The sequence below is a fragment of the Dendropsophus ebraccatus genome, chromosome 10 (assembly GCF_027789765.1).
Source record: "Dendropsophus ebraccatus isolate aDenEbr1 chromosome 10, aDenEbr1.pat, whole genome shotgun sequence".
Lineage (NCBI taxonomy): Eukaryota > Metazoa > Chordata > Amphibia > Anura > Hylidae > Dendropsophus > Dendropsophus ebraccatus.
In genome coordinates this window covers 78,879,712-78,903,477 of record NC_091463.1, presented here as the reverse complement: position 1 = coordinate 78,903,477, position 23,766 = coordinate 78,879,712, and the positions used below count along the sequence as shown (strand labels likewise).

The window sequence follows — 23,766 nt, the reverse complement described above, 5'->3', positions numbered from 1 at the left end:
AAAGCAGAAGCAGAGCCAGTGATGGACAGATACCAAAAGATGAGACGTATTCTTGGCAGTTGGCTCTGAGGTGCAACGCATGCTGGGAAATGTTGTTTCCCAGTGAGCGCCATCTTGGATATAGACCGGCTTTAAGAAAAAACTTGTAACTCAGGAACGACAGCAGCTAGAATGACAGGAGATGACGCAAAATATTCAGGGCGATTAGGTGGGTAAGACCAGCTAGGTTTGAGAGCATTTCATTTTTTTTAACTTTACGGTGGAAAACCCCTTTAATATCTATGAGATGTTAAATCACCAAGTGGTGACCTTACTAAGCATTTGCATGGTCTATAAAGACATGAAATAATTAAGCTTTACATATACAAGCTTTTTCCCTCCAGGCTCAGGATGGTGGTCCTTAAGGAGCAATACTGTTGTAGATTTCAGGCATATTGTGCTTTCTAGCAGAATGGATAATGTAGAAGAAGGTGACATGACGCCATTATACTGTATCTCGGCTATGAGACCTGTGGCATGGTGCATGTTTGGAATAATGAGGTGCAAGGACGTGTGACACACCAGATGCCATCCGACCGTCACTTTCATGCTTATTTTGTCTTTTCATCCATCCTTCCAACTTTTCTTGTGCTTGCTATCCTCTTCCCCTCACAATAAGAACAATATCTGATGATCACGCATGTTCCAAAATCTGCTCCTCATTGCTGATCTCCAGACCGTTCTTCCTTAGAAGAGTCTGTTTCTGCAGTCCCTTTAACTTGAACAGCAGTTCTTGAATAAATGCCTGAAAAACAAGGACAAGGGTCAAGAAAAGTATAGAGGCTATAGCAAACCATTGTATAGAGGAAAGGATTAAAGGGGCTACAAAAACATGGACACTTTCCCCCCTCTCTTGTCTCCAGATTGGGTGGGGTTTTAACCTCTTAAGGAAGCATGACGTACCCGTACGTCATGCGTCCGCAAGAGGTGTTCAGAGCGGGGCCGCGCGGGACCCGCTGTGATCCCGGGTGCCGCGTGTAGCCCAGGACCGCGGCTATTAGCGGGCACGGTCCGATCGCCATGCCCGCTAATCAGGTAATCAGATGCATCTGTCAAAGTTGACAGCTGCATCCGATTACCTTCTGCAGCTCTTCACTGGTGTCTAGTGGCGGAGTGACGTTGTCCCGGAGGAACGATCTCCATGTCTGGTGCCGGCCGGGGACCGCTACAAGATGGCGCTGATCCCGCCTCGGCACTCATTTGTTTTCGGCTGCAGCAGCCGACAGCAAACGAGTGCCGGTCTCATTGATCTTTGCTGTATAACTATACAGCAAAGATCTCAATGAGAGATCAGTGTGTATATACTATAAGTCCCCCAGGGGGGCTTCTAGTATAAGTGTAAAAAAAAAAAAGTGTTAATATTAGTAAAAAGCCCCCTCCCCTAATAAAAGTCTGAATCACCCCCCTTTCCCATGTTTTAAATAAAAGTAAATAAATAAATAAACATGTTTGTTATCGCCGTGTGCGTAATCGCCCGAACTATTAATTAATCACATTCCTGATCTCGCACGGTAAATGGCGTAAGCGCAAAAAAATCCCAAAGTGCAAAATTTCGCATTTTTGGTCGCATCAAATCCAGAAAAAATGTAATAAAAAGTGATCAAAAAGTCATATATGTGCAATCAAGGTACCGATAGAAAGAACACATCATGGCGCAAAAAATGACACCTGACACAGCCCCATAGACCAAAGGATAAAAGCGTTATAAGCATGGGAATAGAGAGATTTTAAGGAACATATATTTGTTAACAATGGTTTGAATTTTTTACAGGCCATCAGATAAAAGAAAAGTTATACATGTTATATATCGTTGTAATCGTAACGACTTGAGGAACATGCATAACAAGTCAGTTTTACCCCAGGGCAAATGGCGTAAAAACAAATACCCCACAAATAAAAGAAATGCATTTTTTTGTTCAATTTCCCCACACATTGAATTTTTTTCTGGTTTCGCAGTACACTTTATGCAAAAATTCAGCCTGTCATTGCAAAGTACAATTAGTGGCGCAAAAAATAAGGGCTCATGTGGGTCTCTAGGTGGAAAAATGCAAGTGCTATGGCCTTTTAAACACAAAGAGGAAAAAACGAAAACGCAAAAACGAAAATTGGCTTCGTCCTTAACAGGTTAATCTCAGTTCCATTGAAGTAGATGGAGCTTAATTGCAAACCACACCTGAACTGGAGACAAGAGAGGGGGAAAAGTGGCCATGTTTTTGTAGCGCTGGATAAACCCTTTAATGGTCATTGCAGTTTGCATATAATGTTTTTGTCCCATATCTCTGGAGCGACAAAAAATCCACACAGTCATATATTAACCAACTTCCTCAATGCAAACAAAGTAAGCATGATAATCCTTAGAAAAACATGGAGCATCACTATGTAAAAGAAACGGATAACCTATAAGACCATCTCACAAAAATGCAAACGGTTTCTTAAAAAATGTCAGATGTGGAATAGTTTCCAGTGAACCCTAACATCTAATAATCAATCACGGCTGAGCACAGTTATGACACGGCGGAGGGGGGACGACGGCGGCAGCGATTCGGCCGGCTGAATATGACATTTGGCACAAGATGGAGGACATGCGCGACACGGATCAGGTAATGTATAATGCACCAACACTTCCGAGTACACGGGTAGGGGTGGTGGGACATTGGGAAGGGGGCGATTCACAGACATAACATACATTACAAACTTGTATAACTTTGTAATGTGTGTTATTCTGTGAATAATTTTTTAGCGCCGCACTACCCCTTTAATTCTGGCTAAAATAAAGTGATGTCAGTATGGGATGTGTAACAGATTACCCATAGTGTCCTGTCCACTGCTGTGGAGACCTACAATACGCAGGTGAACAGAACTGGACCGTGGAAGAAGGAGGCCTAGTCAGATCAATTGCTTCATATACTATAATCTTCTGCTAGCAGGGTCCTCATCCCTTTTGTTTCAGTAATGAGTATGTAGTTCTGTAATGTTTGATTGTCTATGTACCCCCGGTAGCCTGCAGAATATGTTGGTACTGTATAAATTAATAAACATTATTATTATTGCAATTATTCCTTTGATAGATATCCTGTGGATGGCTGGGTGCATGTGTATGGCCTACCTAGAGAACAGATGGCGCCAGCATGCATTAGGGGAAGAAAACATATGGCTATGGTAGTGTGATGCTCTGGGCAATGCTCTGCTGGGAAACCTTGAGTCCTTGGATTCATGTGGAGGTTACTGTGACACGTCCCACCTGCACAAACATTGCACAGACCAAGTCCTAGTGGGCCCCCCTAATGGCAGTGACCTCTGGTCACACTGCAAACATTCTTCAGGAATGAGGAACATGACAGAGTTCAGAGTGTTGCCTCAATCTGATCGATTATCTATGGGATTTGCTGGAAAAAGTCTGATCTATAGAAACCCTGCCTCAGGACATATGGATCTGTCAGATACTACAGGACACCTTCACAGGTCTTGTGGAGTCCAGGCCTCAATGGGTCAAAGCACAAGATGGCCTACATAATATTAGGCAGTGGGGTTTTAGTGTCACGGCTGTTGTATAATGTGTGAAATATTATATATACGCTACCATTCCCTTAGCTGCTGTGGGGTTAAATGTGTATAGGCAGATAGTGTTGGTTTTGGTCTGCTATTGGGGTCCAACACTAAAGAAGGTTGGTAGCAATTGCTCTTGGGCCTAAGGCCTGAGGGGTTGTAATGTCCTCTCTGGCACAATGAAGATTCCAGCATCATACATAGGTGGAGGTCTGACTAAAACAAGAACATTTTACTAGGAAATCACTGATAGCACAATTTCCTATGATATTTTAGGTAGCATCACGTCAAACAATACACATAATGTCCGCTCTGTAAATGTATAACAGGAATACTGGGTCTTCACCATGATTTCCTTTGGAGGCCCAAATTCTGCTGACAGGGTCAGGTTGTGATGTTCTGCTTGTACTAGCACACCCTTAACAGGAAAAGGTTTACACTCAGGATACAAGGAGTCAATTTATCAGTGCCAGGCGGAGGAAAGGGCCTAGACACATAACACAACACAGACGCATTTCACAGGCAAATGTTAAACCATCACGGAGGAATCTGACAAGCTGGTAATCTGAGCATAAACTCAGTCTGAACAAAGCACGACTATGCTGCCCGTATGTAAACATGCACACCATGGTTCCCATAACCCACGCCTACACCTAAGAAGAAGCGTCAACACTAAGGGCATGTTCACATGACCATTAACCTCTTGGTTTTGACACAAAAACCAGACAATTTTTTATTGACTTCTTTGGGAGACAGTAACAACTTCCATGTGGTTCTGCTCTGCTTAAAATTAAATTAATAAAATAAAATAAATGAAAGCTTCTGTGCTGAATGTCCCATATCAATCCCATGTCGATTTAAAAAATACTTGTCCTGTGGATAGGGGACAAGTATTTTTAAACCAGAAAACCCCTATAATGTATGGGGAAATGTTAATCTGTATAGCCCTTAGGCATACATGGTTGAGTTAGCAGAATTTAGGTAATGTTCCCCTTGTACTTCAAAGGGATTGATAGAAGGAAGAAATCTTCCAAGGAGAAACTTTGAGAACATAACTTCCTTTATTGTGTGTGTATGTGTGTGTGTGTGTGTGTGTATGTGTGTGTGTGTGTGTGTATGTGTGTGTGTGTGTGTGTGGGGGGGGGGTCTTGAATTGATTGTAGTGGGTTATAATAAAGGGGTTGGCTACTGTACATCCCCTATGCCATCTGTCTTACTAGGTAATACAAGTTTGCCTCTCCACACAAGATGGAGATTTTAACATTAGGGGACTAGAAGACTGTATACTGGAGATGTTCATTGCCTTTACAGGGAACCCATCACTATGAAAATGCTACCTAAGCAATCAGTATCATGTTATAGAGCAGAAGAAGCTGAGCAGATTGATATATATATATATATTTATGGGAAAAGATTTCGTATAACTGCTAAAGAGTCCAGTCCATTGAGTGACACCGCCCACTGGACTCCTTAACACGGAATGAGCTGGAATTTCAATCAACATGTTACATGTTCTACTAAATCTTTTCCCACAAAGATATATATAGACCTGCCCTGTTATTTCTGCTCTATAACATGATGGTGATAGATTAGATAGCATTTTCTTGGTGACAGGTTCCCTTGAAAAAATGCCATTCTGTGGTTCTTTGTAGTTGAAACATAAAATAGCCCTTAAAGTGCAAAGGGTTGGCTTACACTGGAGATGACTGGAGCAATACAAGTATACCATTTATCATGTTAATAGACTCTGTGATCCGATAGAGTGTCTGTTGTTTTGTCTGGAAAAAATTTTTTTTGCCTGCAGAAGTAAACAGAACCTTATAGAGACAATAAAAACCACAAAAGGCGGCATATCAAAATACAATACATTCAAGAACAATGTAATGCAATACATACCTCTGTGTTGTTAGTACAAGAAGCGAGGATGACCTAAGAAGAAGCACAGAACACAAACAGCCATCAGTCAGATTTCTGCACAATGTAATAAGGGTTTTCTGTATAAAATCCCATGATGTTAAATTCAACCTTGAGCTATTTGTAAAAAGAAACCCTCAAAGCATTGACTGCTCATAACGTCATGTGATTTATACATAGGGGAACAGAAGCTGGTGGTGTGAAGGCGCAAGGCCCAGTCAAACCCTGTCTTTATATACCCCCCCCAATCATGTCCCATACCCCCCCTCCTACATATCTGCTCTGTGTGGGAAAGCATTCATTCTACACCACATCAAAGATGAGACCATTTCACTGGAAGTCTCGGCACTGACAGGCACAGATTACATTTATCAGCGGAAAGTTAATCTTCCTCTCCCAGAAGTTTGAAGTGGCCGAGAGTTCGCAACTGGAAAACCCCATAAAAGTCTGGTTCCCCACATCCATGAGATAATATACAGTACACAAGAAAATGGATAATTGATGGCTTCAATGGAAAGGAAATTCCAACTAACAGAAAAACAAGGAGAAATATTTCTCTAAGTGTCTGTATTCCAGTTCCTAAAAGGGACGGTTTTAGGCAATGGCAGACTGGGTAGTTGGCTGTGACTCCCCCAAGGATCTCAGGGGCAGCATTAGAGTGGAGTATATATAGCTATCCTGAATCACTAGGGTTGCACCTATAACGCTTCCACTCCCTTAGATCCTGAAAATGAGAATGCTATAGTACTGATTTAGTGCTGCGCCCCTTCCACAGTTTGACTTTGCCCAGGGGCACCTAACTGCTCGAGAAGGAACTGTAGCACAGCCTTATTCTCTGCCTGTGAATGGCGCCATTATCCATTTAACAGTGGGATAACAGGGAGGGGGCACGTCTTTCTCTCTCGACAAACTCCCAATGGGGTAAGAGGCTAGGGGGCCCCATATATATTAGATGGTCTGCCGATCCGACTGAAATTGCCATGTTCAATCAGTGCTATGTGTTTGCTGCATCGGTGCATAACCTGGCACCATCCAGCTGTTGCAAAACTACAAATCCCATCATGCCTGGACAGCCAAAGCTTAGCTTTGGCTTTCCAGGCTTTATGGGAATTGTAGTTTTGCACCAGTTGGATAGCCAAAGGCACTGGAGCAGCTATGATGGAGGCAGACAAAGCAGCTGCTATGGGGCCCATGCAGTGGTCTGCCTCGATGGTACAGTTTCCACTAGCATCCCCACCTACTCCCTTTGGATGTCCAGGCATGATGGGAATTGTAGTTTTGCAACAGCTAGAGGGCCTCAGGTTGTGTACCCTGTGGTTTATGGTATGAAACTATTTTATAGGCACTAATATATTATGGCATTGTATGGTGGTAATATTTGAGCACTACAATACAATGTTCTGCGTTATCTGTAATCTGTATGTCACTATAATATAGGTATTGTAAGGCAATCTACTCAGGCTGGAATACCAATCCTGTACTCTCCAGGTCATAAAAAGGAAACACTTTATGGCAATTTCGTTTTACTGCATTACATTGTAGTAAAGTGCTCCGGCACTAATCAATTAGAACATCCAGTTTTATTCCCCATTGATTAAAACCATATACATAATGGCAATGATGCGTCACCCCTCAGCTCTTTATCTTGAGGCCCAATCTGATTTGTGGCCACTTGTTATTTTATTATTATACAGAATAATGGATAAGCAGGAACTCCCTTTGGCTCCAAACACTGAGGCTTCATTTCCATTGTGTATATAGTTTTAATTAATAATGTATAAAACCTGGTGCTTTAATGAAGCCAAGCTGCAAGCCAACAAGGTTTTTTCTATGCTGCCTAGTCGTTTGCATTGCTGAGTCCTGGGGCCCTGGGTCCAAATACAACCAAAGCTGCATAGAGTTTCTTATTGTTTGTGCGAGTTTCACCCCCTACTTGGTTTCCTCCAAAACTCCAACAACAAACTAATAGGTTCTATTGAATTTACTGTGTAAGCCCTGATGAGGATGAAGACCAATGTGAGTAATAACTATCTCTGTACCGTACTGTGGAATATGTTGGTGCTAGAAAAATGTATTAACCCTTGGTATTGTTCTTGGAGACACCTCCAAGAATCTTTTTTTCCTCTATAGGTGAGAAGCTAATGATAAGATTAGTGGGGGCCTCTTGCCAAGTATGAAATATGCAAAAATACTATGGAGACACCATCACATGTTTCTCAACATCAGTGAGCTAGCCAGACCTTCCTCTAGGAAGAAAAAACCGAGCCAAGGTTGATCTCCACTCAAGGAAACCACCTTCCAACAAGCCACAATCAAAAAATGTCAGGACTTTCGAAATACCTCAGCAAGGTATCCATCCACTGACAGCTGTTTCAGAGTATTTGCCCCTCATCAGTGTGGAGCAGGATTCTGGTTAGTGGGAACAAAGCCTACTAAGTGCATTCAAAGGAATGATGGTTGACCTCCTATATTCCTAGATTCACTGACTGAGAAATACATGATGGTGTCTCTGCATTGTTTTGGTTGATTTCCCTGAGGTCAACCATCATTCTCTAGAATGCACTTACTAGGCTTTGCTCCCACTAGCCAGAATCCTACTCCACACTGATACCCCGAAACAGCTGTCTGTGAATGGATACCTTGCTGAAGTATTTCACAAGTCCTGTCAATTTTTGATTGTGGCTTGTTGGAAAGTGGTCTCCTTCACTGGAGATCCCTCTTGGCTTAGTTGTTCCTTCCTGGAGGAACGTCGGGCTAGCTAATTGATGTTAAGAAACGTGATAGTGTCTCTCCAGTGTTTTGGTTGATCTCCCTGAGGTCAACTTTCATTCTCAAGTGACCACCTGACCAACCTGACCACCTATAGCAGCCATATATAGGAGAGATGGTCGTGCATACACTTAGCCCTTTTTATGGGAATTATGGAGAAACCTGAGCAAATGCAGATAGATGGTTAGCCATCTTTTTAACATTTCTCCAATGTATAAGATGACCAAATGGCCATTAGAAGATGACTAGGAAGAAGTGGGCCCCCATGGTGATCATTGTATACAATTCATGTATATGCATTGATTGAATTATGTATTACTAAGTTCTCCCTACCTGCAGGCTGCTTCTTCTCTGCTCCTCTGTATCTAGGTCCAGAAGGTCGTCAATATTCACCTCATCGGGCATGTCCATTTCCTACAAGACAAAAGCCAGAAATGTTGAGGAAAGGGTTAATAGCTCAGTTATGGCTTCTAGCCAGGTTCTCATTGTGATCGCATGTGACTGGAGGAAGCTATAGAGGAAATGGGAGGTGTCCATACTGTGTGTCTCCAGGATGGCTGGTGGGTCTCAAAGGGGCCACTAAGACCGCTAATAGGGTTATTATTCGATAATTACAGAATGACTCTGCTGCTGGAAGAAGACAGAAGCCCAGTGGGGGAGACTGAGTGGAAAATTAAAGGATTACCCAGGAGGCATCGAGAAGCGGCTCTCTTAATACAGCAATAGGAACTTATCATGGGAAACAAAGGCCGCAAATTATTTAATCTGCACTATTGAAATGAGTAATCATTTTAAGTGGAACTGTTACCATAAAGCAGAAGAAGCCAGTCATGTTAAGTAAGCCAAAGCATGAGCAGCTCTCTTGGCAGAAACTACACAGTCCATGGTACCATACGGTCAGACCGTAGGTTCATCTTATAACTACATCATACATTATACGTACAGCTGCTATATCAGGACCCCCCAACATCACAACCCACGAAAACAGGGGAAATTTGGGCACCAAGATGCCTCAGTGGGTAGCTCTGTTGTCCTGCAGCTCTAGGGGACAGGGTTTGAATTCAACCAAAGAAATATACAGTATGTTTGGGACTTGTAGTTCTCATAATGTTCATGTGGTTCATGTGGGTTTGCCCCCATATTCCCCCATCACATTCCAAATACCTACTGATAGGTCAATGACTTTTAATGAAATTGGTCTTAAAGCGACTCTGTACCCACAATCTGACCCCCCCCCCACCAAACCGCTTGTACATTTTAATCCAAGATCTGTCCTGGGGTCCGTTCAGCAGGTGATGCAGTTATTGTCCTAAAAAAACAACTTTGAAACTTGCAGCCCCGTGCCCAACGGACGTAGCTTACATTGTGTATGCATTAGGCTGGCACAACCTCTCCGTCCCTCCTCCCCGCCCTCCTCATCATTAGGAATGTTCCAGGCAGACTGTCTCCTATTCCCCACCTGTGTCAGTACGGCACATGGGCTGGATCGTTAAGGCACCTGTGCAATGTTTAGACAGGAGAAAATGTTTCAGTGGCATTCCTAATGATGAAGAGGGTGGGGAGGAGGGACGGAGGGGTGGTGCAAAGTTAGGGCACAGATACTACAAGCCCCGGCCGTTGGGCACGGGGCTGCAAGTTTAAAAGTTGCTTTTTAAGACAATAACTGCATCATCTGCTGAACGGACCCCAGGCAGATCTTGGATTAAAAGCAGCTATCTGAAGGTACAAGTGGTTTTCGGGGGGGGGCCGGGTGTCAGATTGTGGGTACACTTGTGGAGTCGCTTTAATGTGGATGAGATGGAGAAATTAGATTTTAAACCCTAAACCCCACAGGAAATGGGGTGAGGAATAACAATCTCTATATATATGTTACCAATATATATATATATATATATATATATATATATATATATATACCAATTTTTGTAGGTATTGTGCTATTTTTGCTCTCGGGCTGCAAATGATAAATTCCCCCCATTGAATGTGGCTCTAGGGAGCAGTCTACTAGTAAAGTCATCTGCTTTCAGTAGATAATACACTTGGACGCAGACTATTTTGTAATGGAAGTTTGATGCAGTCCTGACCCTGCCACATCTGTGCACAACACAATGACTGGTGTAAAGTTGACCATAAAATACCATTAACAATGAACACCCTCTATAAAGGAATACAATTACAGACACGTCATATATCAGTCACTGCACGGATCAATAAACCAGTGAAGCCTAGCAGACACTAGGACTAACAGACCTTTCCCAGACTGGATTTAGTACATGAGCCATTGGTCTTTATTTGTAATGCAAAATTAGTAAATTCGGCAAAATGAGCGACAAATCATTACACAGAGAATACTGACTATATTATGTTCAACGGAAAATGATGGATTTAGTATAAAAAACTAAAGATTTATCAAACAGGGTGTAAAGTGAAACTGGCTCAGTTGCCCCTAGCAACCAATCAGATTCCACCTTTCATTTTCCAAAGAGTCTGTGAGGAATGAAAAGTGGAATCTGATTGGTTGCTAGGGGCAACTGAGCCAGTTTCACTTTACACCCTGTTTGATAAATCTCCCCCTAAATATCATTATATCGTATACATGAAAAAAGTTTGTGCTACAGCATATAATTTGTAAAAAAAAAAAAAATGCTGTTTTACGAATGTGTCATGAAGGACATTCTATGACATAGAACAGTATGTTGTGTCATGTGATCCAATGTGTATCGTGTGTCATTTGCCAGTATGAGGAAATATCACATGCTAGTTTGCTAAGTTTACATATATGATATTTTCCTGTTATAATTCCCACTGACCAGGATTCTTTACTGTAAGAGCAGCGAGGCTATGGAACTCACTGCCTCGCTGTTTACTGCCTGTTATCAGGGGAAATACAACAGCTAGATAAGAAAGTGGGGGCCTGTTTACTATGTGCAGAAGAGAGAAACAGAGCCTGAGAAAGCCTGGCCTTTGTGCCTGCTATCTGAGTCTGTCATCCTGCTGAAGGTGATCCACACTGTCCCTCAAAGGTAAATCAAGGCTTCTTTCTTATCTTTGACCACCCTTAAAACTAAGGTTAGCTTTCTTTTGCATAAATACCAGTATATCTACTGATGTATGTCTACAATGCTGCAGTGTAACGTTCTCCTCCCTTCTGCCTTTAGCTTCTCACCTGCAGAAGCAACAACAGTAGCAGTTCTCTGCCTTGTATAACTGTTTCCTTGCTCTGATCCTGCAGATTTTTTCTGTTCTCTTCATATCGCACCTTGCAAACACAGTTCAAACACAGTGCATGAGTAACTCCTTCTCTCTCCATATGCCATCTAGCACTGGCCTGTGTAAATCATCAGCTCAACACAGTGCTGGTGCACTTTTTCCAATACTACGTCAAGGTAAAGCAGAGAGGAGTATGTGATGGGATTGGCCAGATAAGGGAAAGAAAGTCTATGTGTACTGTTAGAAAACAGCTCAGCTCTGGTCTCTCCCCCAAAATGTAGGGAAAGAAAAATAGCTGTGCACCACCATGGACTCATGGGCTTAGTAACAGCAGTGAGAGCACTACATTACCTTGTCACCACTCTCTAAGGTTTATCTAACAAATTTTAGTATGTTTGTGAAACTCTTTTGAAGCGAAAAGCTTTTTTCTAAATGTCAAAGGTTAATATATAAAAAAATGCTGTACTTATAATGGCCTCCAATAAAACATTATCAGGTTATTTAGTCTGTGTGTTGAACGCCATAAAAAAATCTTTCATCCTGCCTTCCAAATAAAAAGTGATAATAAGTTATCGGTATCTCAAAATAGCACCAATAAAAAAGATGTTCTGCAAAAAACAAGACTCCACACACCGCCGCGTGGACTGAATAATAACAAAGTTAGAGCTCTTAGAATATGGAATTTTCTGTGTTTTTATTATACTCTTATTATAAGAGTAACTTGGTTTAAGAGCATTTTGGTTTAAGAGCTCACAGTTTTTCAAAATTGTGACTTGGTTTAAGAGCATTGCTTTGGTTTAAGAGCTCCCTGTACTGGGTGGGAGCGCGAGTGGGGGAGGGGCATGGTCTGCATAGCGGGGTCTACAGCACTGTACTCTGACCCACGAAGTCTCCCTCACCTTCCAAATCATGGCAGATCTACTTCAGGCTGGGGTTTACATCAGGGGACAGGACTGTGGGGGTAATCTCTCCATAGCTGTAACCCCTCTCTCCCCAGACAGAGCGCACTGCATATATGTACCCACATCTGCCCTGCTCATTCCTTCCTGCTCCCTGGAGTCTCTGTCCGCCTTTGTGTTTCCCATCCTCTCCATTACTGTACAGTAACTTATAATATCACATATTCTGCTGTTTCTGAATGTTTGTTTCATCTGTTCTCCATGTTATTCAGGATAATAAATATTTATGTTGGGGTGTGGAACCAATTGTCTGCATTTCTATGATTTCTTATGGGAAAATTTGCTTTCCTTCAAGAGTGGATTTGGATTACAAGCACTGTCCCAGAACGAATTATGCTTGTAATCCAAGGAACCACTGTAGTTGTAAATGTATTGACCCGCACAATTTATACTAAATGCTGAACAATATAAAAAGAAAACACACACACAAAAAACCTAAAATAAAAATAAAAGAATAAAAGTAAAATAATAATAATAAAAGCGTAAAAATGCCCCAGCACCACCACCACCAAAAAAAAAAAAAAAAAAAAAGCTCTTATTTGTCTAAGAATAAGGCAGAGCTGAGAAAGAAATCAGCGTCTCATTAAGGCCAAAACTAGTAGCAGGGTTAAAGGGTTAAACACATTGCAAAGTTTCAGTTCCCAGCAGTTCTCTATGGTATGCCGTAACCAGTGCGAGGAATTTATCTTCTATTCAACCAATAATGGAGACATTTCCGTACAAACCAGTTCAGCGAGATACCCAAATATGTAGAGGACAGTTCACAGGAGTCCAAAGTGCAATATGCAAATTTCTGGCCGCTGGAATTATATCCTTCAAACATATCTCACCTGCAAAAGCAATGTCAAACCGCCAACCGTGTCACTGGGGAATTGATACGAGAAACCAGTATTACTTTCCCTTTTGCTGTCCGTGTCTTTACTCTTGGGAATATCGTTCTTGTATTCTGAACTGAAGTGTTCATTGAAGTTTTATAGAGGCACGGCCTATCTGACACATCAATGTACTGCAGACCCCCCAGGCCACGCCTCTTTGACACTTCAATGCAGAAGATAAGAGCGTTTATCTAAGGATTAAGGGCATGAATAGCAAAAGTAAAAGTGTTAAAGGGGTATTAGAACATTTTATTGAAATAAATTGAATATCATGATATTGATAAACTCGAAGTCACTCAATTACGATATAAATTACGATGATGCTACAGAAAATGCATAATGGGAATAAATGAAGCAGGTGCTGCAACCACACTAATGTGCAATGGTCTGTAGTGAAATGAGATGTCGGGAGTGCTCTAGGAGGGGAGTAGGCAGGGTGGGAAGTCTGTGATGGAGAGCTGAGGAAAAGCGATGCATTCTGGGAATTGTAGAACTGAACAATTGCTCAACCAGGGATAACAGAACTAAGACCTCAAAAACAAATGCATTTTTTGTAGTTTCACAATGGGGGCAGACAGGTAATTAATCTGGTATGCATCTCTGCCATGTTTTTTTTTTTTTATACCTTATGTCAGAGTATGCCTTTAATAGTATCCCTACATTGAGACTACTGACACTGTTGGTGGTTTAGTATTGCTTTTAAAGATGATTAAAAGGTCTTACAGCTTCCTTTCCGTCAAATTGCATTCTACAAACATCATCATGTAAATTATAGCTTTAGAAATTCTCACGACTGCCGCTGGCCTCAGTGCATATCTTGATATATAATCTAATAAACATATGCAAAAAAAATGCATAGTATGCTAGATGTAAAGGGTTAAACGCAGGGTAAATAGATTAAGTACAGAATGGCCCTGCCTGGGTCACCTTGTCACACCATAGATAACAAAGATGGACCCAGCTGCCCAATTAGCAGATAATGAGACGCTGCCCCCAGAGGATGGTGGTGACACTCCGAGAGGGGGGATGTGCTCCCCCAGGGACGCTGATTAATGTCACATACACACAATGTCCAGCCATGCTGACGGGAAGATGAATGATAGATGTCCCCGAGAAGCTGTTCAGCGCTGGGGACGGCATGAATTATTTATATAATGTGTATGCATGAATATGTTAGATAGAAAAGGGGATGGATCAGCTCTATACCTACATTTGGGCAATGTGTCAGGTCTACAAGTAGAAAGGATTGAAGGCAAATATCACACAAAAAATCAGCCATAAAGAATGACATGGTCAATTTTGGCTCCAACATTTTTGAGTTCCTGTTTTTAACGCTTGGAACGTCTTCCGAGCAATTTTAGCTGGACGACTACAAATGACCAAAGACAAGAAAAAGCCTTTATTGGGGAGCAGTGGTCAATGCTGGTCAATATTGTTGGCAGGTGGAGTTGACAGTAGTGTTATAGTTGTTAGAGGGTGTTCCTCAATGAGCGGTCATCGAAGAGCCGAGACATCCAGCCCAACGAGTGGCTTCTTCTTACAATAGTGGGTAGAAGAGCGCCACGTGAGTCAGAGCACATGATTCAACTTTCTCCTTGTACTATGCAAAAGCAATGGGGCTCGTTGGCCAGTTGCCATGTATACAGATTGAGACTGTCCTATGGGTTCAGATCCCACAAAAGATATAGTTATCAGTCAACGACTCTAAACCCATTGACGCCCACACTGTGGACTGCATTCCTAGGTGACAAAACAGCAATGTCAGCTCCGGGCACCATTGTTCACACAACAACCAAGCAGAGAAAGAGTTTAACAGGCCCTTTATGCAGGGTGATTACTGACCATGCAGGCCACCCATTGTCCTGTACAAAAGATCAAGCATTCAGCTGATGACTGGGATTGTGCGGTCATTGTTGGTTGGCGCACATTTACCTGTATGAAAAGAGCATAGGTGGCTGACAATGATGTATGTAAGACGCTTTTTACATGGGCCCATGGGCTTAAGATGACGAGTGCCGATCCCAATGATCAGCACTAACGCAGCCTTTACATCAAGGGATCGTTCATACGGCCATTGACCTCATCATTGGGCGATGTGCGGCTAATGACAATGATTTTATTGGCCGAACAAAAGATGTGATCAGCCACTGTTGGCCGATCACTGGCTCTTATATACAGAACGATTGTTGGTAATGGGTGTTCATTCGAACACTTGATAATCAGATAATGTTAAAGGGCCTTAAAAGGCTTATATGGAGAGTACTAAAAGTCCTACCTGTTCTGTTTTTCGGAGTTCAAATGTTCATTTTCCCTGCAGTGCCATCATAAGAAATATGAACTATTACACAGCACCCGTTCATATTTATAGGTTGTCTGTGTACTGTAGTGTATATGTAATGGGTAATGGTATAATGTATATGGGTCCCACTGCCACACCAAACCCACTACTGTTCATATGCAGGGTATTACCTAGGCTGTATCCCTGTTTTCCAGGCGTACTCGGGGTATCTCCACCCTCCCCACGGAACGGAAGGCAGCAGGAGTCAAATGGCGATAGTTCGAGCTCAAACGAACCTGAAAATTAGCGCTGTTCGGTCATCTCTACTTCTCAGCATTCAGCACATGCTATGCCACCCCCTACTACCTAGTACAGGAATAGGACCTGAATTCTTCAAAGGATCCCGGTGATTTAGTAGTTTTGGCATGCTAACTCTTCTTAAAGAATACAGTATAGACATTCTGAAATACTTTGTGCTGCTGTGGTATTATGGAGTTTATTGATTTGTCTATTCCACCGCAGCTATAGGCACCTTCTTCTTACTGATCGGTGGGGCCCTTGTCAGTTGTATAGACCATGAATATAATAAAGACCTTAATAGATAGCTCGTATATACTATGAAACCTTTGCATACAATGGCACGTGGCATAGATTTTGCTCCAGGGCTCAGCATCCTCACAATAGATATACTCGTCATGTACATCTATAGGCGATATCAATCCAGAAAGTGATTGTTGTTGCCCGCTGTCACTGATATGGTAATAACATCCTGCCCCTCCACCCGCAGCACAAGATCAATATTTGACAAGAGATTCCTTTTAAAAAATCCCATCTGCTGTAAATCTATTCAAAATCTATGTCTCTTAGGCGGCTGACACCTGAACTCTGCTGTAATCCTTCTGGATTCTCAAGTAACAGCTGGAGGATCAGCTATACGATGGGATCAGTGCTAAGGCATAAATATAAGAAAAAGAAATTATATGTGCTGAAAGGGTATTAAAATGCATCCATACGGCTAATCCGGATCTACACAATCTACCTCGAAATTGATGGCAAGTAGGAAGTAGTAATAGCTTGTTATATTCTTGTGGAACAGTATAGGTTCCCATAGATTTTTATCTTTCACCCCCCATACACATAATCGATCAACATTATCATGTTTCCTCTGTAGTGAGAGGAGGAGTAAACTGGATCCAGACAGCTCTGGCAACGGCTTGTCCCTCCTAGAACAATAGAGTTGGGCATAAATCTGTCCACATACATCGTCACTCAGCGGAGAGTTGGGAGGCCTCCATATACTATGGAGAGTTGGCTGAACCTACCAAAGTAGTCAGGTTTGACTGACTTTATCCTATAGGCAGTTTAAAGTGAGTGTACCACCAGTTTTTTACATGGATAGACCGGCGCCGACATGGGGAAGCCGGTCTTTTTTTTAAACTGCGGCCTGATTCCGACGTATACGGCGCTGGTCTGTTACCGAGTACCGATCGAGGTGAAGCACTGGAGGTGGGCCCGTCTGCCCCCAGTGTGACAATCGGCCCTCCCCTTTGTGACGCAGCTCCATTGGTTCTAATGGAGCCGTGTCACTGAGGGGAGAGGGTTTCATCACACTGGGGGCTCCAGTGCTTCACCCCTGACCGGTGCCCGGTAATAGACCAACGCCAGACGTGGGAACCGGGCTGCGGTTAAAAAAAGGGCCTGCTGCACCGGCATTCCAACGCGCCGGTCTATCCATGTAGGAATCACAAAAGCAATGTTCAGGTGGTACATTTGCTTTAATGGAAAGAAGCCATAAACACAGCTTTATCACAGCATAAACAGCTACATACTAATGTCATTTAAAAGACATGCAATTACTTTTCATTGTTCCACTGTATACAACTCCTATACAAATCAATGTGTCTCCATGGTTACAGAATACAAACAATCCCTGTGTGGTCTTATTCTGCACATTACCTCTCCCATCTATCTCCTAATTCTTTATAGCCTATGTATCATAGGCATCTATCTGTCTGAGATATAACACACGTTATCCTAAGCCTTCTGGTTCACACAATATATTAGTTTATTCGACTTTGCTCATAAGTTGCTTAAAGTTAAAAAAGTTAAAGCCCATACCATACTCTTCTGGTTCTACTTTTACCTTTGGCCACACAAAAGGATTAAAAACTTCAAAAACCTACCTTTTACCTGGGAAGATTTTAGGCTTCATAGGAATAGATATTCCTAATAATTGGCCCATGTAATAGGGCCAGCGAAGGAGAAAACTCTAACTTGTCTGGTCGAATTAAAGTTGTTTGTTATTGGCCATACATTGCCTAATATTAACGGGAGATGTGCAGCCAAGGATGATCGATGACCCGGCCAAAGACTCAATAAACGTGCCGGCAAGATTGGTGCCTGTTATTGTCCAGTGTTAAAGGGCCTTATGTGATAAGACAGTGGTAGGAGAGAGTCTAGGACAGGGATGGGGAACCTTTGGCCAGGGGCGTCGCTAGGGTTCATGGGGCCCCATAGCAAAAAACTGCATGGGGCCCCATAAACCCTGTAAGCCCTCCCTCCCTGGTCAGCCTCTGGCAGCACATCACCCCGCACAGACACCCCCCCCCCCCCCCCCCCCTATACACATATACTAACCTAGCCCAATGAAGCCAGGAAGCCGGGGAAACAAATGCCGAGGCATAGAGCATTTGTATGCCAGTTTTGGGGGGGGGGGGGACTAGCCCGGGGAGTGGGTGGGGATGCTATTGTGAGCTGTACCATGGACCATCTTAGCTGCGCTATGGCCCTTGGCCATCCGACTGTTGCAAAACTACAATTCCCATCAAAGTGAAGCATTGGCTGTCCAGGCATGATATAAATTGCAGTTTTGCAGCAGTTGGAGGGTTGAAGGTTCCGATGCCCTGGTCTAGGATGTAACTATAGGGAATACAGAAAAATCAGTCACAAAGGGACCCTGGTGTCCAATGGGGCTTGAAGGACTCCCTGCCACATAAGACGACACCAGTGTTATAAATGGCACATGGTCGATGAGGATCCTGGTACACGTTTAAGGCCGAGGACCTATAAGACACCACTCTACAAGTCATGTCAGTCATGTAATGGTAAGATAATGAGCTGTTCAGAGTCTATAATAAAGATTTATGTGCTGTTCAGGATATACAGAGTGATGGCCGTCACCGCTAGCTGTCACCTTTAAGATCAGACCAAGCAAATTAAGAAAGAGCTTAAAAGAATCCTATGTTATTTTTAGCTTGTGACCGGACCCCCTGCGTCTGGTACAGAACAGTCAGCTCCCGCAGTAGTCTGTACAATTGCTGAGGCTGTCAGCACACAGCAGGATCTCAGGAGGTTCTGGAGCCGAACACTTCTCAGCGGAGGACATGATGACTAACTAGGAGGGTAGGGGGGAAGGAGGCCAGTCCTGACACCTATGTGTATGGAGCGACCTAACCCTCATCTGATATGATCAGTGTCGGACTGGGGTATCAGGGGCCCACCAGAGGAAATGATCCTGAGGGCCCACCAATGATGAACCAGTGAGAAACGACATGTCAGTCAGTGTCTGTGCAGGTTCTAAAGCTGGAAATAAATGTTAGTCATTGTAAGATGAAAAGAGAAGTTACACAATGTTCCGGCTTACTTTCTAAGAACTCTGCTTGTTGTCATCCAGTAGGAACTGGGATGGGAATCCATCACATGACCAGGACTGATATGTAAAAAGAATAGTTCCCATTGAAAGACTGCAAGCAGAGATCTTGAAGACAATAAGGATCCGATACAGATGTGTACACTAGATTGGGTTACTTGCTGGAGCTATACAAGGATGATGAGAGTTGCAGTTCCACAACCATTGGTTAGGTACAAAACTTAGCATGAAAGCCTAGGTGGCCCTTGATTTTTTTCTTATAGGAAGTAAGCTGACAGATAGGATTGATGGGGCAGAGCGGCCACTTTCCCGTCACCACGTGTGCCTGGTATTTAAGAGACGTATTTCCTGCAGCTCTGCAGTTTATTACACTGTATACTACACCAGCAAATTGCATAAGATACAATTGCATAATATCCTGTTATTGGGATCAATCAATCTGCCCTTACCTTTTAGCAGCAGCCAATAGAGTTCTGCAATTACTGAAACTTTGTATCTCTAAAATTATATATATATATTTCTTCCATGCCCTTTGCAGTATTGAAAATCAGAGCTTTAAAGCTGCCCATAAAGATTATATTACAATTGGCCATTGTGCAATCAGAGCATATATATATATATATATATATATATATATATATAATATAAAGAAGGATGTAAGCAATCAGAACTAATCATATGGATTCAAAATCATCCAATGACTGTCAAGCAGTGGTGGACTGGCCCACTGGTGAACTGGAGAATCCTCCGATGGGCCCCCAGCTTTAGAACCTGCACAAACATTAACTGACATGTCGTTTCTCACTGGTTCTTCATTAGTGGCCCCCATGATTACTTCCCCTGATGGGCCCCAGATACCCCAGTCCGACACTGCTGTCAAGAAAAATCCAGCATGACCAATCAGCTTTTTGGCAAAGGGTTGGTAGGGGGATGGCCAGAATGTAATTACACTTTTAACGAATAGCCACATTCTAGTTTTATTCCACAGTTAGAAGCTACCTCCTATCCAACTACAGGACCCCCACCGATCATGAGAATAAAGGTCTGCTATGTAGTGCCAGTGCCCATGGCCGTCCCCTGCTCCATTCATTTTCTATAGGACTTCTAATCATAGCCAAGCATGACAGTGTTTGAAAGACCCAATAAATTAAGTGACATTCATGTTCACTATGACATTTACTTGGGTGACAATTGACCTCCATTCTTCTCTCATGGTTGGACCCCACTGATCAGCTAAATATCCCCTATCTTGTGGTTAGGCAATAATGATTAATCTTGGATAACCCTTTAAGGACCAGCAACACAGCACCGCAAATCTGACCTGGGGTTTAACAGTGTTCAACATATATATTTATATTTACATTTTTACATTAAGTAGCAGTAGTAAAGGGCAACACAACCCCTCTGCTGACACCAATGGTTGTGCTGGAAACTGCAGGGCTGCTGAAGCCCTGCATCCCAGTACAGCTACAAATCACTAGAGCTGCTGCATACAGATCCTGAGCCTACCTAATTCTAATACATATTAGTCTTACATTAGACATTATACTTGAGGAACCTGTTTGTGTCAGTGACTGACAGGTATCGCCAGCACTGACAATATGTAACTTTGCCGGGACCTGGGCTTGGCCAGCCCTGCGGTTTCCAACACAGCCATTGGTGGCAGCAGAGGGGCAATGTTACACTTTACTGCTTTCACTCAATGTAAAAATGTGAAATAAGAAAATATATACATTATATTTAATAAAATTAGTTTTTTGTTTTGTTTTTTTTTTGGGCAGGATACCCCTTTAAAGAATAATATATTGATGTAACTATATGTAACTTTCCTATAAGGTACAGTATACTGCATATAATACGCCATGTTCTATCCCAGGCATTATAGAGGGTCCTGCACCCTCCTACACCCCTGGTTGTTGCAGCATTACTCATGTTCCATAGAAGATATCTGGAAATGACTGTAACAGCGCCGGTCACATGAGATTACATGGAAAAGTTACACAACTTTAATTTTCTTTTTTAACCTTACTAACTATATTGTTCATGAACTGATCCAACCGCAACCCCCATCTAATTCCGCCCTATCCCTGGATCCCCCGCTATATGCTGCCCCATCTCACCCTGCCCAGGTACAGCTGCTCAATGCTCTCGTCGATCCACTTCTCCACATCCAGCCTCTTCTGCAGCTCCTTGCGGTCATACTTGACTGTCACCCGGGCTTGTCTCCTCTGTATGGCTTGTCCAGAATCCCTGCTCCGGGATGGGGAATGGTTTTTATTTATCAGTCTTTTTCCAACCTTATTTGCAGCCATTGTCGAACGTCCTGATCCGGGGGCGGCCGGGCTGGTGGTCACTCCTGGTCAATGAAAACCAAGTCACCCAGTCAATCCAAAAGCAGATTAGTTTCCAAATGGTGGGGTCTATAATCTGCACCGATCACGTCTGACAATCATCAGATCAGTATTGACCTCTAATACATCCAAAATGATAAAATTCTCTTTCTTCCTATGTATTTCCCAGATCTGGTCTCTCCACGTGGGCAACGAAAGGATCCTTTATAATACAATGGGCTTATTGGGAGGGGGCGGCGTGTCCTTGGCTGCAGTCTCAGTCCTGGGGGGTTTTGATCTTGGGGTCCATTACATGAATCTGCTTCACATGGTCCTATAGCTGCATGATGAGTGTAGTAGTGCTCCTTCCAGCTGCACCTCTCTGGACTGACACAGCACAATCCTGCACCATCCCCTATAGCCAGAGAGGAGGGGGAGGGAGGGACGCTTGTAAAAACTCACAGTATTGTGCCTCCAAGCCTCTCAGCTATTCACCCATGTGCAAATGAGAGACACAGACCTCCCATGAACATAGGCTCCAATGTAAACCTCTAGCACGCTGCGTTCTCCATACATATTCCCTCTATCTAGCTGACTCCTCATTATTACTTTTTTTTTTTTTTTGTACAAATCAACTTATATCAATTAGATACATCTAATAATTAGAATGTTCCCAAACAGATGGGACAATGCAGGGAAAACAAAAGGAAATAGGTGCCGCCCCTTTAAAAAAAAACAAAACATATTTTTTTTATCCTATGAATCACTGTAAAAAATAAATGACCAATATGTTATCCATATATCCTGATAAAACCAGCGAATACTGACGCTAAGATGAGAACACGGCATCTGGGATTACAGTTATAAGAGTTATTACAATTGATTTCCCATGATAGATTTGTATGGCCGCCAGCTTTAATCCAAAAAAAAGCAGGGGCAAAGAAGTGGCTGCAGACGTAATGGAACTTGACGACAAAATTAAAGAACTTTTCTGGTTTGATAAAAAATAAAAATAAAAACCTGTTGGTAAAAAGGCAGAGGCAGGGAGGGAAATATGGGACACTTATTAGCTGTTGTTCCTGTTTTGGTGCCCATGGCAGTGCCCTAGAGATGACGCCATCCGCTGTGTACGAGTCACTGCAGCCAATAGCTGGACCCCTGAGTAATGGGAGAGTGCATATTATGTGCCATAATATATATATATATTTTTTTTTTTTATTGCAAGTCATACGATTCTTTATCATGTGATTCCAGGTTAGTTATTGAATAATTGGTGGGGAAAACCCAGAAAATGCCAATATTCATATAGACATGGGGGGGAGATTTATCAAACATGGTGTAAAGTGAAACTGGCTCAGTTGCCCCTAGCAACCAATCAGATTCCACCTTTCATTCCTCACAAACTCTTTGGAAAATGAAAGGTGGAGTCTGATTGGTTGCTAGGGGCAACTGAGCCAGTTTCACTTTAAACCATGTGCGATAAATCTCCCCAATGGGTTTTTCTCTGACACTTTTTTACCCCCTATAAAAGTCTATGGGGGGAAAACGCTGAAATGCCCAAACTCATAGCATGCTTTAATTAAACAAAGCTGCAAACGTGCTGAAAAACGCCAAACAAAAAACAGTTTTACCCATTGACTTTCAACTTATATCTGGCTGCAGCTGTTTTGATTTAAAAAAAAAAAAAAAACTGTGACAATTTTGATGTTTCTATTGGTTGTTTTTTTGAGTGCCTAGTCTAAATCCTGCCTGACATCTATGAATGCAGTAAATGATCTGATTAGTGCAGGATACTGTACGTCACCTAACAATATGTAATTAGCCCATCCAGATAAGATAAGGAAAAGATTTCTTAAATAATTGACTTTTAGGACATGCAGATAGAATCCCCAGCCAAAGGATCACACCATTAATTTTCATTGACAGATGACGGCATACATTGAGAAGTATTAGGGGAAAAAAATCCCTAATACTTCTCCCGAGTGCGTTCACACATACAGGATCTGCAGCAGATTTGATGGCGCAGATTTGAATCTGCAGCAGATCTGCAGCAGATTCGCAGCAGATTTGATGGCCCAGAGTTACTTTGCATTGAATCTGCAACTTCAAATCTGCTGCAGAAGCTGTACGTGTCAACGCACCCGGGCCCCTTAGGGTGTGTTCACACCTACAGGATCTGCAGCAGATTTGATGCTGT

General features: G+C 42.6%; 1 protein-coding gene across 1 annotated transcript; it reads right to left on the bottom strand.

Moving 5' to 3' along the window:
• Positions 1–21,988, bottom strand: LOC138802997 (protein phosphatase 1 regulatory subunit 14A-like). The gene is made up of 4 exons (XM_069986807.1): positions 21,360–21,988; positions 8,602–8,682; positions 5,482–5,514; positions 1–784 (listed from the first exon to the last, which is right to left on the bottom strand). The coding sequence occupies exons 1-4, from the start codon at positions 21,549–21,551 to the stop codon at positions 674–676; spliced, it is 417 nt and encodes a 138-aa protein (XP_069842908.1). The 5' UTR covers positions 21,552–21,988; the 3' UTR covers positions 1–673.
• Between the last annotated feature and the right edge of the window lie 1,778 nt (positions 21,989–23,766).

Excerpts from the sequence above, each read along its gene's own strand:
- LOC138802997 (XM_069986807.1), bottom strand. The coding sequence starts at position 21,551 with ATGGCTGCAAATAAGGTTGGAAAAAGACTGATAAATAAAAACCATTCC. Across the intron at positions 8,683-21,359 it reads AGCAGCTGTACCTGGGCAGG|GAAATGGACATGCCCGATGA; the intron begins GTGAGATGGGGC and ends TTTGTCTTGTAG. Across the intron at positions 785-5,481 it reads CTTGTACTAACAACACAGAG|GCATTTATTCAAGAACTGCT; the intron begins GTATGTATTGCA and ends CTTGTTTTTCAG.